Below are 14013 nucleotides of genomic sequence, written 5' to 3'. Positions count from 1 at the left end.
TCAAATATTGTTCTTTCGCTAAACGCTGTGCCAAAGATTCATTCATTCAGCTGGTAGTTTAGATGAATAATTTTGCTCTCCTTAGCAGTCTGTCACATAGTGATTTAAATGTAAAATTAACTAAAATAAAACTTCTTTCATATCCACGTTAGTAACAGACAATGATCAAATTCTTGCATGAATATCTTGGTTAAATTCTCTGAGGCTCCATTTCTTTTCTTCCAGCGCACTAGACAGGATAATAGGTGTATAAATTCAGCTTGGAAGTAATTGATATTAGTATTAAAAACTCCTGAATAAGACTTGAAAGAAAGAAATGTCTAGTCACATTATGAACACTTACACTTCCTCTCTTTCAGCTTTTTTATGTTGGCATCCTATAATCTTTAAAACACTTCCTTTGCCCAGAGCTACATCTCTTAACGCTTTGCCTTACAGTTCATAACCAGCCTGGCTTTAGCGCTCGCATAAGGACTTCTTGCTAACTGTACGTGAAAAATTGTTCTGAAATTAGCTACTCACTTAAAGGAACTTCAAGTGCTTTACTGCAAAGGGAACAGATTTTTCCCAGGTTCTTGGAGGACCATAAGAATGCCCCTGAACTCAGCACTGGTTAGGCCACACCTTGCGTACTGTGTCCAGTTCTGAGCCCTTCAGTTTAGGAAAGATGGTGACTTGCTGGAACATGTCCAGAGAAGGGCAACAAAGGTGGGGAGGGGTTTGGAGCACAAGCCCTATGAGGAGAGGCTGAGGGAGCTGGGGTTGCTTAGCCTGGTAAAGAGGAGACTCAGGGGAGACCTTATTGCTCTCTACAACTACTTGAAGGGAGGCTATAGCCAGGTAGGGATTGGTCTCTTCTGCCAGGCAACCAGCACCAGAACAAGAGGACACAGTCTCAAGCTGCACCAGGGGAGGTTTAGGCTGGATGTTAGGAAGAAGTTCTTCACAGAGAGAGAGACTGGCCTTTGGAATGTGCTGACCAGGGAGGTGGTAGAGTCACCATCACTGGAGGTGTTTAGGAAGAGACTGGATCGGATGCTTGGTGCCATGGTTTAGTTGATGATATGGTGTTGGGTGATAGGTTGGACTCAATAATCTCAAAGGTTCTTTCCAACCTGGTTAATTCTAATAGCTTCTGATACATTCTCTTTTCTTTTTTTTTTTTTTCTTCTTATGATTGCAATCTTCCTTTATTTTTAGAAGCCCACCTTAAATGCATAGGGGACAGAAATGGAATCATTCAGATTCTGTGCTATGACATTATTATGATTTGCCTACAATTCTGGATCCTCGTCACAGCCATTGAGATAATTTAGTGTTTAGTTAGCTTGATTCTCACTTTATTTAATTTGTTTCTAGTTTAGGTACAAATAAATTAATAGTATCTTGTCACATGTGTAGAATTCTTTTTCCAAGTTTCATTCAACCTATAGATTCCCTTTAGAAATTCAAATTAGCCTTAATAAGCCATTAATCATTCATCAGCCTACTGTTTCTCTCTGATCTCTCAGATATTTTTTTGCTGAATTCATTTTAATCAATTCTTCTGTTTTCCTGATCTGTAGGTGAAGTTCACAGTTTAATTAAAGCATCTTTAAATACTGATTATAGGTTTGGATTGTTTGGTTATATTTGTATGAAAAAGAAAGTAGCTTGTCACTTACTATACCATATCTTCACTGTCATGGCCTTCCCAGACTGAGAATGCTTCTTTTAGGACATCTTTACTTCTGAGGACTCTTTTGGCTTGGAGGTTTGGTGTTACATAAAGATTAAAATTAGATTATGTTAAATGCAACTTTTTTTTAATCAGGAAGAGATTCAGATCTCCCTTGGTGAGGTCTGGACTGTGTGGAATAAATATAGATACCATGAATTGCACACTATTATAGATGAAAGAGAAACAATCTATTATTGTTTTTTTTTCTTTGAACAATGTGATACTCAGAGTTTTCTAGACCTTTCTAGCACCATTTATGCCCAGTAATGCCAATAGTAAACCTAATGTTGTTATGAGAATACTTTAATAGTCAAATAAGGATAAAGTATTTCAGGGAGGAGTTGATGTAGCCTTATGAAGGGAAAAAAACACCATATTTTTACTGTATCTTTGATTCAGATTGAACAGCCAAGCCCTGGTATTAATCTTCATTCCTGTTGTCCTCCACGAGAAAGCACAGCAGAAGCCTGGAGCAATGCAGACCGTGGTCAGTACTTCCCAATTTATTACCTCATTAACACTTTGGCTGTTTGCAGGAGTTCCCTGGGGTTGTTTTGTTTGGGGGCTTTTGCTTTGGTTTTTTCATTTCTTATAAAAATCAGTCAGTGCTGGAGAAAGGGCTGCTCTTTCTTCCTGTTCCCAGGAAGAATTCTGAACTAGCTGCTGCTGCAAAAAGGTGGTTTGAATAGTTCCTTACGTCGTGACATTTGGAACGTGGTTCTTACATGACGGGAAAGTAGGAGTAGAAAATACCAAAGCCCAGGCAAGCGCTCTGTTTCACTCCACTTGTTTTGATGAGTTGGATAGTGGAGCAAATCTGCACCACAGTCTGTGGGAGTGTTGATCAGTCTTGGAGTATTGATCATTTTGAAGTTCAAGGGCTCTGTTGCTTCCAAGATGAGTAATGTTTACTTCAGCAGTATTCGTGAGTGGTGGATCGGTGACTTACCGTTATTAATGAGCATCCTGGATGTGCTCCTCTATCTGTTTTGGCATTCACTGGAATCAGTAAGTGAGGATTTAATGAAGGTTATGGGACTAGAAATTTAAGAAAGTACCCTAAAACTTGATTTTATTGCATATGTCTGGCAATATGAGGATTTTAATGAGTCTCATCAGTATTTGTTTGTTATGTGTGCTCTGCCTCAGTTTTATTGCACCTCCTCACTAATTATAAATTGTTATGGAGCAAATCATCATGAACTTGTTATTTTTCTTTTCTTCTTTGTAATAGCACTGGGTGCAAGGATTTTAAAGGTTTCATGTTGCCTCTGGGAATATGTAGTAGCTGGGTAACATAACAGACCTACTATTATCTGGTACTGTTGCATAATTACGGGATTATTAGTGGTTAGAAGACCAAACTGTACCTCGTTGTAAATGTCTAGAGGTTTCACTGGTCACCTGCCTGTGTCCTGACTGTAACTTCTGAAAAAAACCCAACAGATTCCTAGGATAAGAAATCTTAATACAATTTAGTCCTTTCTTGCTTTCATGCAGGTAGTTAATAGCCCAGTGCCTTTATATTTCCATACAACATAGAAGGCTTGGGTCTGTTATGGCTTGGGCCTGATGGTGTGTTCAGTACAAACTGGTAAAACTGATGAGGGAGGCAGAAATAATTTAATGGCAGTCTCTCAGAGATGAGATATGCCTGTTGATGGGGGGGAAACAGCCAACCTGGTAGGGACCTAAGAGTTTCCCCATGTACATTTCTGGTTAGGCCACACCTCGAGTCCTGTGTCCAGTTGTGGAACCCTCAGTTTAGGAAGGATGTTGACTTGCTGGAGTGTGTTCAGAGAAGGGCAACAAAATTGGTGAGGGGCTTGGAACACAAACCCTATGAGGAGAGACTGAGGGAGCTGGGGCTGCTTAGCCTGGAGAAGAGAAGACTCAGGGGTGACCTTATTGCTGTCTACAACTACCTGAAGGGAAGTTGTAGACAGGCAGAGGTTGGTCTCTTTTCCCAGGCAGCCAGTACCAGAACAAGAGGACACAGTCTCAGGCTGCGCCAGGTCAGGTTCAGGTCAGGTTCAGGCTGGAGGTCAGGAGGAAGTTTTACACAGAGAGAGTGATTGCCCATTGGAATGTGCTGCCCAGGGAGGTGGTGGAGTCACCATCGCTGGAGGTGTTCAGGAGGAGACTTGACAGGGTGCTTGGTTGCATGGTTTAGTTGGTTGGGTGGTGTTGGGTGATAGGTTGCACACGATGATCTTGAAGGTCTCTTCCAACCTGGTTTATTCTATTCTATTCTATGGGTTTTGTACTCATGTCTGTGGGTCAGCGTTGAGGGAAGAAATGAAGAGGTGATAAGGAAATGAAGAGGTGATAGGAGAGAGATGATCACAAGGAAGTTTGTTCAGTGAAGCATAGTGAGCTGGTGCAATGTACCTGAGAATTTTTAGGAATGGTAGAGCTGGATTTTCTATTAGGCAATTAATAGCTTAACAAAATGTGCCCCTTCTGTCCCTGTGCAGAAGCTAGTGCTTGCACTGATTCATTGTTGCTATAAACATTGTACTCCACTAAATATGAAGTCATAGTTTTCAGCAACAGAAAGTGATTTCCTGAAATGTTATGAGGAAAGTGTTTAGAATTTCACCATGTGTAATAAGAGATTGCTTTGGCACTGTCTGGGAGCTCTTTTGTAAAAGACATCACAAAATTTAGGACATTTGAATTTTGCTTTGAATCTCTCCTGGTTTGCACCTTTTTTTTAAACCTCTTTTCCCTTTTTCTCTTCTAGATCCTTCTCTTGGCAGCTACAGACCCAGGAAAGCTAAAGTGAGTACTCTGAAGTGGCACTGTTTACAGGTAGTTTTCTGGGGATCTCTGAGTGAGGAGGATTGTCTTGCATGGATGTTTTTGAAACTTTATCTACTGCAGTATCAAAAGCAAAACAGGGAAGTTTTTCACTCTGATCTAACCCAGTTGAGGCCTGTGACAGATGATTTACAAACAGAAATGTGACACTTAACACTCTGCAAGAGATTTCATGCCTATAGGTACAGAACTTTATTCTCCTTAGCTCATGAGAAGGCTGTAGAAGAGCTTTTGCACTTGCCTTCCCAGTTATTCTCTGAGTACTCTTGATTCTGGAATTGTATGGAAAAGCAGCACTGGTATGGCTGGCAAGCCACTGTTCTGTTGCTTCACATCCTCCCTCTCTTAGATTTTAGATGCTTTGTGTATTAAATGCATCTGAAGATCAATGTTAGGGGTCTGGGTTTTTTCCCTCTATTCTTTCCATCCTCATTTAGGTTTTTTTCCCCTGTGTTCCTCAAGTACTGTACAAATTGTGGGTTTAGGCATTTAATTATGCACTCCCCTCCCTTAGATTCCATAAGGGGTGGGGAAAATGATGGTAACAGGGAGGAGGAAAGAAAGAAAATTGCAAGGATAAACCTTACTGTGTGTTAAGAGCACTTCTGTCAGATTCTGAACTTCTATTACCAAGGACTGCAATTTTATGTGCCATGGAACTCTAATATATTGTGCCACTTTTAGATTATCCTAAAGCTGTAAATGAGAAACTGTAAGGAAGAAAATGGAGAATTTCTACTAAATATTCTAAATGGGGGGGGAGGGGGAGGTACTCTTTCAAAAAATTATAGCTATTTTAAGGTCCTGTTGCCTCCCCCCATCCCTCTGGCTCCACTGCCAATGGGAAAGCAGATTGTAAGGAGCAGTCATTGGAGAATGCAGATAGCTGAGCTACAGGTTAATTTATCATGTTCTTGACACCACTAATCACTTGCATTCTCTTCAGTCCTGGTTTTGTGAGAATCACATCTTTTTCATGCCAGAACTGTAATACAGATTTGTTTAAGTGGAGCTCTTTCCCAAAGCTGAATTAAAAAAGCCTTGCAGCCTGGAAAGAGCCAATAAATAACCTGATTGTTGTCGGTCTGGAGGGGGGTTTGTGGTTTGGGTTTTGTTTTTTCTTCAGCTTTGGGAAACAGCTTTTGTAAAAGTCCCCATGCCAGGTGAAAGGGACTAACCCATGGAGACATTTTAGTGGCATGAGATTCCTGGGAAGGGTAAGTCTTTAACCTGTGCAGTTAGAAAAGGTGATAAAAGGGTTGTTAGAGCAAACTTTGCCACGAAATGGTGTGTTAGATGTCAGCAGAGTCCTCTGACACTTAGACTAGAGGTCTTTCTATGAAATGAGGGTCCTTGTTCTTTCCTCAGCAGGCAAATTTTCCTGCATGTATGTGCAAACTTTTAACATTCTGGTTTGGAAACTAAAACATTGACATGTACATCTTAGTATCCATAATAAATCTTAATAAGGTTTGCTGTCTTTCTTTTTTCACAGGCAAAATCTACTCCTGGAAAAGAATTTGGGAGTTCTGGTGTTTGCAATGAGGCTATGATCTCAGGTCCACCCAACAGACAGTCCCATTCTGCTGGTTCATTGGAGCATTCAGCACCTCCAGCTCTTCAGAAGCATTCTCCAAGCTCTGTGCTCAATCGATCTTCTCTAAGGGAAAGGTAGTGACTTGGTTTGGTTTGGGAAATGCTGGAGTTATTAATGTGAGCAGATGATAACAGTTCTTGCATGACTAGTTTGCAATTTTGGAGATGTGCAAGCTGAAGAGACTTGAAAAATCTTTTCCCCCAACAACTGTCTCATTGTGTAATTTGTCCTCAAGTGCTGTGCTTGTCATCACCTCTCTGCTTAATGAATACAATCCTAATAATACAGCAATGAAAAGGATCTTTGACGTTTCTGTTTGCTACCATTCTCTGAAGGAGTGAAGCCCCAGATTTCAAACTGCCAATCTTCCTCTAAAAGAGAGGATAGGTAAATAAATAATCACTGTTTCAGAGGTCATTAGAATCTCAGGAGTGTAACTACAGATACATGTCAAGTAGGCTTTATGGGATGTACTTGGAAATGTTTCTTCATTTTGACTTCTGACTAGTGTTTCTAAGTACGTGCTTGTGGCTCTGCTGTTGTCAGGTGTGTGGCTGCTGTGTGCAACATGCTTGGGCTAGCTTTAATCTAGTCAGTGTATCATTTTCCAGTCTTTCTGCTTTGTTGACATCCTAAGATTTTGTTTTGTTTGGAGTCTGGACTCTTGTGTGCATGTCTATTACTATATTCAAATTGGTTTTCTCAGTATTCTTCACTGACACCAATGGAGTTGGGGCGAACACAGTTTCCAATACTGCTTAGTTCTGTGAATTTCAATCCCTGGGTTAATATTTGGGGCAAACCTCACAGCTTCAGTGTCTCATGAGGGTAGGAGGGAAGAAATAGCAGAAAGCAACAGAACTTTTCATGCTTATGTCTTCCAGTCCTTCAAGGAGACCATTCCCTACCTCCTGTTGAGTAGAACGTGTACTTGGTGTGCAATGCTACTACTGTACATTCAGCTTAGGAAGTTACTAGACAGCTTTCTGGGAGCAGAAAAACTAGACACAAAGCTGGGCCTGAATGAGAGAATGCATAAAGTAAGTGGGAGAAGCTGAGGATCAAACTGATGGCCTGCCCTAAACGCTGAAGTGTTTACTGAGGCCCTGCTTGGAGATGTCCTTTGGGTAGTTCCCACTCCTTCCAGGCTGTTTCTTCCATTGTTCCCTCAGTCAGTGCTCGCAGGGTGCATTTTGTAGCCTACACACAGCCTTGTGGCTTTTTCAAAACAGGAAAGTAGTCTCTGTTTTTTTTCTTAAGAAAAATGACAGATGGCAGGTGGGAATTGAATTTTTAATACTCATAAAGATCAAGTTGGTGTTTTAACATCTCCCTCTGCTTGAAAATTTGCTTGTTTGTTGTTCTGCGTAATAGAATTTCTTGAGAACTGTTACACAGAGATCCAGAGGGATCTGGGGTTTGGAGGAGGTTTCTTTGTCATCTTGTTTACATCCCCCTTCTCTTCTGACAACATCTGGGGAAGAGACATTGTAATGGTGACTTCTTTGTCCTTTTTTTGTCAGATGGACTCCTTTTGGAAGTGGAGAGGGGGTAAATTCTAAAATGCATTGTATTTAAATAAAGCTGACAGGGTCCTTTATACTGATGGCAGGAAAGTCTTGGGTGTTTTGGTCTGCTGGTACATGCATAGCAATTCAGTCATCTGCCAGTTAATCCTGAACCTGTTTGAATGTTCCTGCTTTTTCTCTTTATGAACCCTCCCCAGACGAGATTTGTGATCTTGTGAAATTACTTTTTTCCCCTTCTTCTCATTAGAACAAATGTTCTCAGCTCTTCAGAGATGTCACTCCATGTAAAAGATGTAAGCATTTATTTTTTGCCATGAAAAAATTCAAATTGAGGTAGAGGACATAGTCTTAAAAAAAATTTGATCTCTGTTTCATGCTGCTGAGATAACAAAGGTTTTAGCTGACTGCTGGAATGACAACCACGGATCAAAGGTCAACCTTTGGAAATGCATGCAAACACTGCTGTTCAGATCATTGAAATACAGAGAAAATCAGTGCTGCTGAAAGTATGTAAGTCTTAGTGCATTTGCAAGAATATGGTCTTATCTCACACAGTGTTTTGGTGTTTATTTCCTCAGCTGTAATTTGAATTACAAAGACAAAGAGCTTAGCAAATCCATGGCATTTCTTTCGATGCTAGTCAACCCACAGTCAATAGGAAATTTGACTCCCAACCTCAACCTTTAGTTCCTTTTTTTCCCCTGTATTTTTTCAAAGGTAGTGTGAAGTGACTATCTGCCTTCGTGGGAGTACTTCCCAGAAACCTGCTGAGCAGTTGTTAAGCCACTGCCATACTTTTCTGTGATACAGAAATTGGGGTCTTGCAGAAGGTCCTCTGAGCCTTTTTGTGTCCTTTCTTGCAGTTTCCAGTCCCTTTCTGTGAGCCTGCTCAAGAGACCACAAAGCAGTCCTCTCCCCTTTTCCACTGGGTTTGAGCCAGAGGCAGAATTGTAAATAGATTTGCTATTGAACAAAGCAACATAGTTTTGAATATTTATATTTCCTATTTTGCTGTTGCATCTTTCATTAGGGAGGTCATCTAAGGAAAGAATTTGCTAGCGTAGCAAACTACCAGCCAGCAGAGTGAAGAGCCTGGAGAAGCGGAGGCTCAGGGGAGACCTCATTGCTCTCTACAACTACCTGAAGGGAGGTTGTAGCCAGATGGGGGTTGGTCTCTTCTCCCAGGCATCCAGCACCAGAACAAGAGGACACAGTCTCAAGCTGTGCCAGGGGAAGTTTAGGCTTGAGGTGAGGAGAAAGTTCTTCCCAGAAAGAATTGTCAGCCATTGGAATGTGCTGCCCAAGGAGGTGGTGGAGTCCTGTCCCTGGAGGTGTTCAAAAAGGGATTGGACGTGGCGCTTGAAGCAATGGTTTAGGAGTCATGAGGTGTTAGGTAATAGGTTGGACTTGATCATCTTTGAGGTCTTTTCCAACCCAGTTGATTCTATGAGGCCATGCAACTCCACTCTTTGCTTCTCTCTGGTGCAGTCTGACAGCACAGACACACTCTTTGGTCCCTGCCCATGGTGTGATCTAAGGTCTTACAGATGGTGTTTTTTTCTGGTTATCTTAACACTTTAAGAGTTCTTTCTCCCAATTCCCCCCATTTATGGTAGCATTCTGTCCAATTGTGAATCTGGTACTACAGGACTTCACTGATTTCTGTCTTCTGATGGTTTGTCCTTGTATGTGATTTTGCTCAGCATGAAGTCTTGTCTTTGAAGCTGATGAATTCTGCATGGAGGCCACATGCACCTGAAGGGAGGCTGTAGCCAGGTGGGGGTTGGTCTCTTCTCCCAGGCAACCAGCACCAGAACAAGAGGACACAGTGTCAGGGGAGGTTTAGGCTAGATGTTAGGATGAAGTTCATCACAGAAAGAGAGATTGGCCTATGGGATGTGCTGCCCAGGGAGGTGGTGGAGTCACCATCACTGGAGGTGTTCAGGAAGAGACTGGATGAAGCACTTGGTGCCATGGTTTAGTTGATTAGATGGTGTTGAGTGATAGGTTGGACTCAATGATCTCTGAGGTCTTTTCCAACCTGGTTAATGCTATGCTATTCTGTGCTATGCTATTCTGTGCTATGCTATTCTATTCATGGCTGGGAGGTGTGCTGGTGGGGGTAGGAGTCACAATGAGCATTGCAAATATTCTGCAGTAGGCTTTTGCATTAATTCTTTGGATAGGAAATGTATTAGTATCTCCTGCTGACATGTGATATTAACATTTTTGCTGTTTGCAAGTGGGTGATTGGATTGCCTGACATTTGAAAATACTGGTTTATTGCATGTCTCAAGTTTGCAAGCTGCTCTTTGGGTGGAGGACATGGCTGGCTGTATTCTGTTTGTATTTCTAAATGGAGTATTTCATCCTAATGGATAAAATTACACATGAAAATAACTTCAATCTTTAACACAAGCTCTAGACTGCCTGCTTAGTTGCCTTTTTTTTTTCCACATCAAGGTAGATGCTGTCTGTATGACCTTAAAAAAAAAACCACAAACCACCCACCACCTTAACTCATAAAAGAAACTAAATGCCTTTAGTCACATTCCAAGGGAAAATGGTCCTGTTTCCTTGATCAGGCTCGACACAACATCTTTGAAATTAATCTTGAGAAGTTCTCTGATTGATCTGGCTTTGTTTCTAGGTCACTGAGCTATATTTCCAAAGTGTTTATACAATCTATTGGAATCAATAAACAATTTAAAGCGATGTAGCTGCAGAATGTTTGCAAGTCCCAGGGAAAATTGGAAGTATGACAAAGAATGCAGCTGAAGAAGTTTATTCTGTTTATCAGGACAAACAGTCATTGAAATGAAATGACTTTCCTTTCACCATTGCAGCATGACAGTGACACCTTGATCACATAAATAAGTAGCTAGTCATTTAAAAAAACCTCCTTAGTGGTGATTTGGGGCAAATGGAATCCATTTATTTAGACTCTAGGAAGCTGTGCTGCAAAGCCTGGTTTTATAAAACCTTTCCAATAGCAGAATGAGAATAATCATGAAAAGGTTTCACTTCAGATTATGGTTGTGCCAGCTCAGGCAGGGTTTCATTTTGATTTGAGTCTTGGTTGTTGTAAATATTAACATTATGACTTCACGTGTGTGGATTAGGCTCTGTTGTCAGTTGTTACTAAAATTAGACAACAACAGTGCTAGAAAGGCTAATTGAAAAGAAGCTGGTACTGGTTTTAATCACACTTAAGCTTTTGATTTTTGGGGGGGGTGGTGGTGATAAATTAAGTTTAGAGTTTGAGAGAGCAGCTGACGTTTCTTATACCACAGCGCACACTAGTGGTTGGATCAATAAAATCAACTGGAGACATTGAACAGCTCTTGAATTAAGTTCTTAAATCATCTTCTTCTTGCAGACATAGCCATGCATTTTCTAAATGAATGCAACAGCAAGCTGGAGTTGGGGTTTTTTTCTCCCCTACAAAAGTGAACTGTGTCCAGTTCTGGAGCCCCTATTGCAAGAGGGATGTGGAGGTGCTGGAATGTGTCCAGAGGAGGGCCACAGGGATGATCAGAGGGCTGGAGCACCTCTCCTGTGAGGACAGACTGAAGGAGTTGGGGCTGTTCAGTCTGCAGAAGAGAAGGCTCTGAGGTGACCTAATTGTGGCCTTCCAGTATCTCAAGGGGGCCTACAGAAAGGTTGGGGAAGGACTTCTCAGGATCTCAGGCAGTGATAGGACTAGGGGGAATGGAATGAAGCTGGAGGTGGGGAGATTCAGGCTAGATGTGAGGAGGAGGTTCTTCCCCATGAGAGTGGTGAAACCCTGGAATGGGTTGTCCAGGGAGGTGGTTGGGGCCCCATCCCTGGAGGTGTTGAAGCCCAGGCTGGATGAGGCTCTGTCCAGCCTGATCTAGTGTGGGGTGTCCCTGCCCATGGCAGGGGGGTTGGAACTAGATGATCCTTGTGTTCCCTTCCAACCCTGACTGATACTATGATACTATGAATACATTTATCTCCAAGGATATTTGTAAATTTAAGATTAATAACAATGATCTGAAATCCTGAGTGTGAATTTCATAACATTTATTTCCCAAAGGCAATCTGTTCCAACTTCTCTGCTCAGTGCCAGAAACCTGCATGTTGGAAGAACAGGAGCTGCTGTATTAATAAGAGAAAATGCCATGACTTTGTGGGGCTGTCTTCTATTTGTCAAATGGAAAATGGTTCCCTCTTACTGCATTTCGGATGCAGAGTTTTAAACATCCATTTCAGAGGTTCTTTAATGTTAGTGTTTGTAATGCTAAATGGGAAGTCATAAGATGATAGTAGCACTTCAGCCCTATGACCTTCTTTCTTTAAAAATAAAGAAATCTTGGGTTTGGGGAGTTTTGTTCTTTGGGTTGGTTGTTTTTTCAAAGCACCACCAGTGCCAGAGCACATGGGTGGTAATGCAGTGCATCAAAATGGGCTTGACTGTGTTAGGGAAATGAATGCTCCTATCTGCTGAAAGGACTGAAGCTTTTATTTCTTTAAAGGCAAAGCTTTCCTCTCCTACCAGGATTCACAAACCACTTTGCTTTATTTTAGATAACTTCAGTAAGATAGAATCAATAAGGTTGGAAAAGACCTCAGAGATCAGCAAGTCCAACCTATTACCTAACACCTCGTGACAACTAAACCATGGCCTCAACTGCCACATCCAATCCTTTTCTGAACAACTCCAGGGATGGTGACTCCACCACCTCCCTGGGCAGCACATTCCAATGGCCAACAACTCTTTCTGGGAAGAACTTTCTCCTCACCTCCAGCCTAAACTTCCCCTGGTGCAGCTTGAGACTGTGTCCTCTTGTTCTGGTGCTGCTTGCCTGGGAGAAGAGACCAACCCCCACCTGGCTACAACCTCCCTTCAGGTAGTTGTAGAGGGCAATAAGGCCTTCCCTGAGCCTCCTCCAGATCTTTTAGTGCAACAAGTCCTTAGATTGTAGTATGCAAAAGATTGAACAGAGTGGATTTGCTATGTGTGCTGTTTGCTCTGAAATTAGTTGTGTATGTTCAGGATGCTAACACCAATGTTATGGACAGCTCTTTGAAAATCCTTGCTTGTAATGATCCAAAGATAAACCATGTTACATGTCATTAGAAACCTGGAGACTACATCCCCCTAGTGATTATATCATTCATCTTTCTCATACTGTGTCACTTCTTGAAGAAAAGTGGAAGCATTCAGAAAGAGACAGTTTGGTTTAAGGAAGCTTGGAAACAGGCTGAAAATATTTGGGCTGTTTAGGACAAGGAGTTATTTTTGGAAGGGTAAGGAATAATAAGTGAGTCCAAATAAGTTGGTTAGATACAGGAAAATAGAAGAAAGTTGCTTGAGAGCAGAGCCATGGTCATTTTTTACTTCTATTTCTGTCACTCTCTGGTAATGGAAGGAATGATCCAGAGGACTGCAAAGGTCTCCTTGCCCTGCCTGTAACTTTCAAAGCAGTCAGGCACTTCCCATTTTCAGGATCCAGCTTCCATTAATTTTCATGTTGCCAAGTTACTTGTTTTGGACTGAAGCTTTCTATGTGTACTTGGTTTGTTCTTTATGGAAGGAGTTGTACAGTTCTTAGTGATACTGAGATTTCTGGACAATTCCTGAAGGTGAACTAAGCCAGGCATGATTGAATTGGGGATTTCAGGGTGATAGGAATACTTGTAGTCTCAGTCCTACAAACCCCTCAGAGCCCACTGCAGACTCTCAGGGTTCAGGGTCATGATGTTTTTTCCATTGCATCAAATTTGTGAAGCCCACTATCAAAGCATGTTTCCTGTACTCCTAACCCATCAGTATGGCAGCCAAGGCTGCTGGTGGCTGTTGTTCCCTTAGCTCCAATTGCAGCGGTGTGGATTGCTGGCTCACAACCCCCCTGGTGATCTGTATTCATATTAGCATGATACCACATCATGGGGGTTTATTGTCTTGGTGCAAAGTCAGGTTCTCAGGGGTTAGAAAACATTGAAAGGAAGATGCACAATCTTGATTTGGTGCCCTGCTTCTGGCTGCTCTGAGCTTGTGTAAGTGACCAGTTCATAACTTTTCCTTAATGAACTTTTCCTTACATTGATCTCTTTTTTCACAATGATTTTTTTTTTCTTAAATAGTGCATTTTTGAGTGTAGAAGCTTGTGGTTGGTGTGCAAGTGATGCTATCCTTAAAATCTTAGTTGGATCCTTTAACAGTCTGAGAACAGCTATTGATGTGGGGTTCCTGCCAGCTTCTGAACTCGCTGAGATGGATGAGGACGTCAATAAAAAAAAGTGGGGGAAAAAAATACAACAACTGTGCTGCAAAACATAAAAGGGTAAAATGCAAAAGTAACTGGTGGCTTTAACTG

At 41.6% G+C, this 14013-nt stretch overlaps 1 protein-coding gene across 2 annotated transcripts in view; it reads left to right on the top strand.

Annotated features, from left to right (window-relative positions):
* The window catches only part of SPATA6 (spermatogenesis associated 6), a 56873-nt gene that overhangs the window by 23793 nt on the left and 19067 nt on the right, over positions 1–14013 (top strand). For both annotated transcript variants that reach the window (XM_068163900.1, XM_068163899.1), the window contains 3 exons: positions 2120–2207; positions 4467–4504; positions 6039–6214. In XM_068163900.1, coding sequence (XP_068020001.1) covers positions 2120–2207; positions 4467–4504; positions 6039–6214 — 302 coding nt within the window. The remainder of the gene's footprint in view (positions 1–2119; positions 2208–4466; positions 4505–6038; positions 6215–14013) is intronic.

This window comes from Melanerpes formicivorus, unplaced genomic scaffold (assembly GCF_026170545.1).
Source record: "Melanerpes formicivorus ecotype bairdi unplaced genomic scaffold, bMelFor1.0.p_v2 SCAF_75, whole genome shotgun sequence".
NCBI classification, from domain to species: Eukaryota; Metazoa; Chordata; class Aves; order Piciformes; family Picidae; genus Melanerpes; species Melanerpes formicivorus.
The sequence above is the reverse complement of the archived record's forward strand: the minus strand, read 5'-3'. Positions and strand labels throughout refer to the sequence as shown.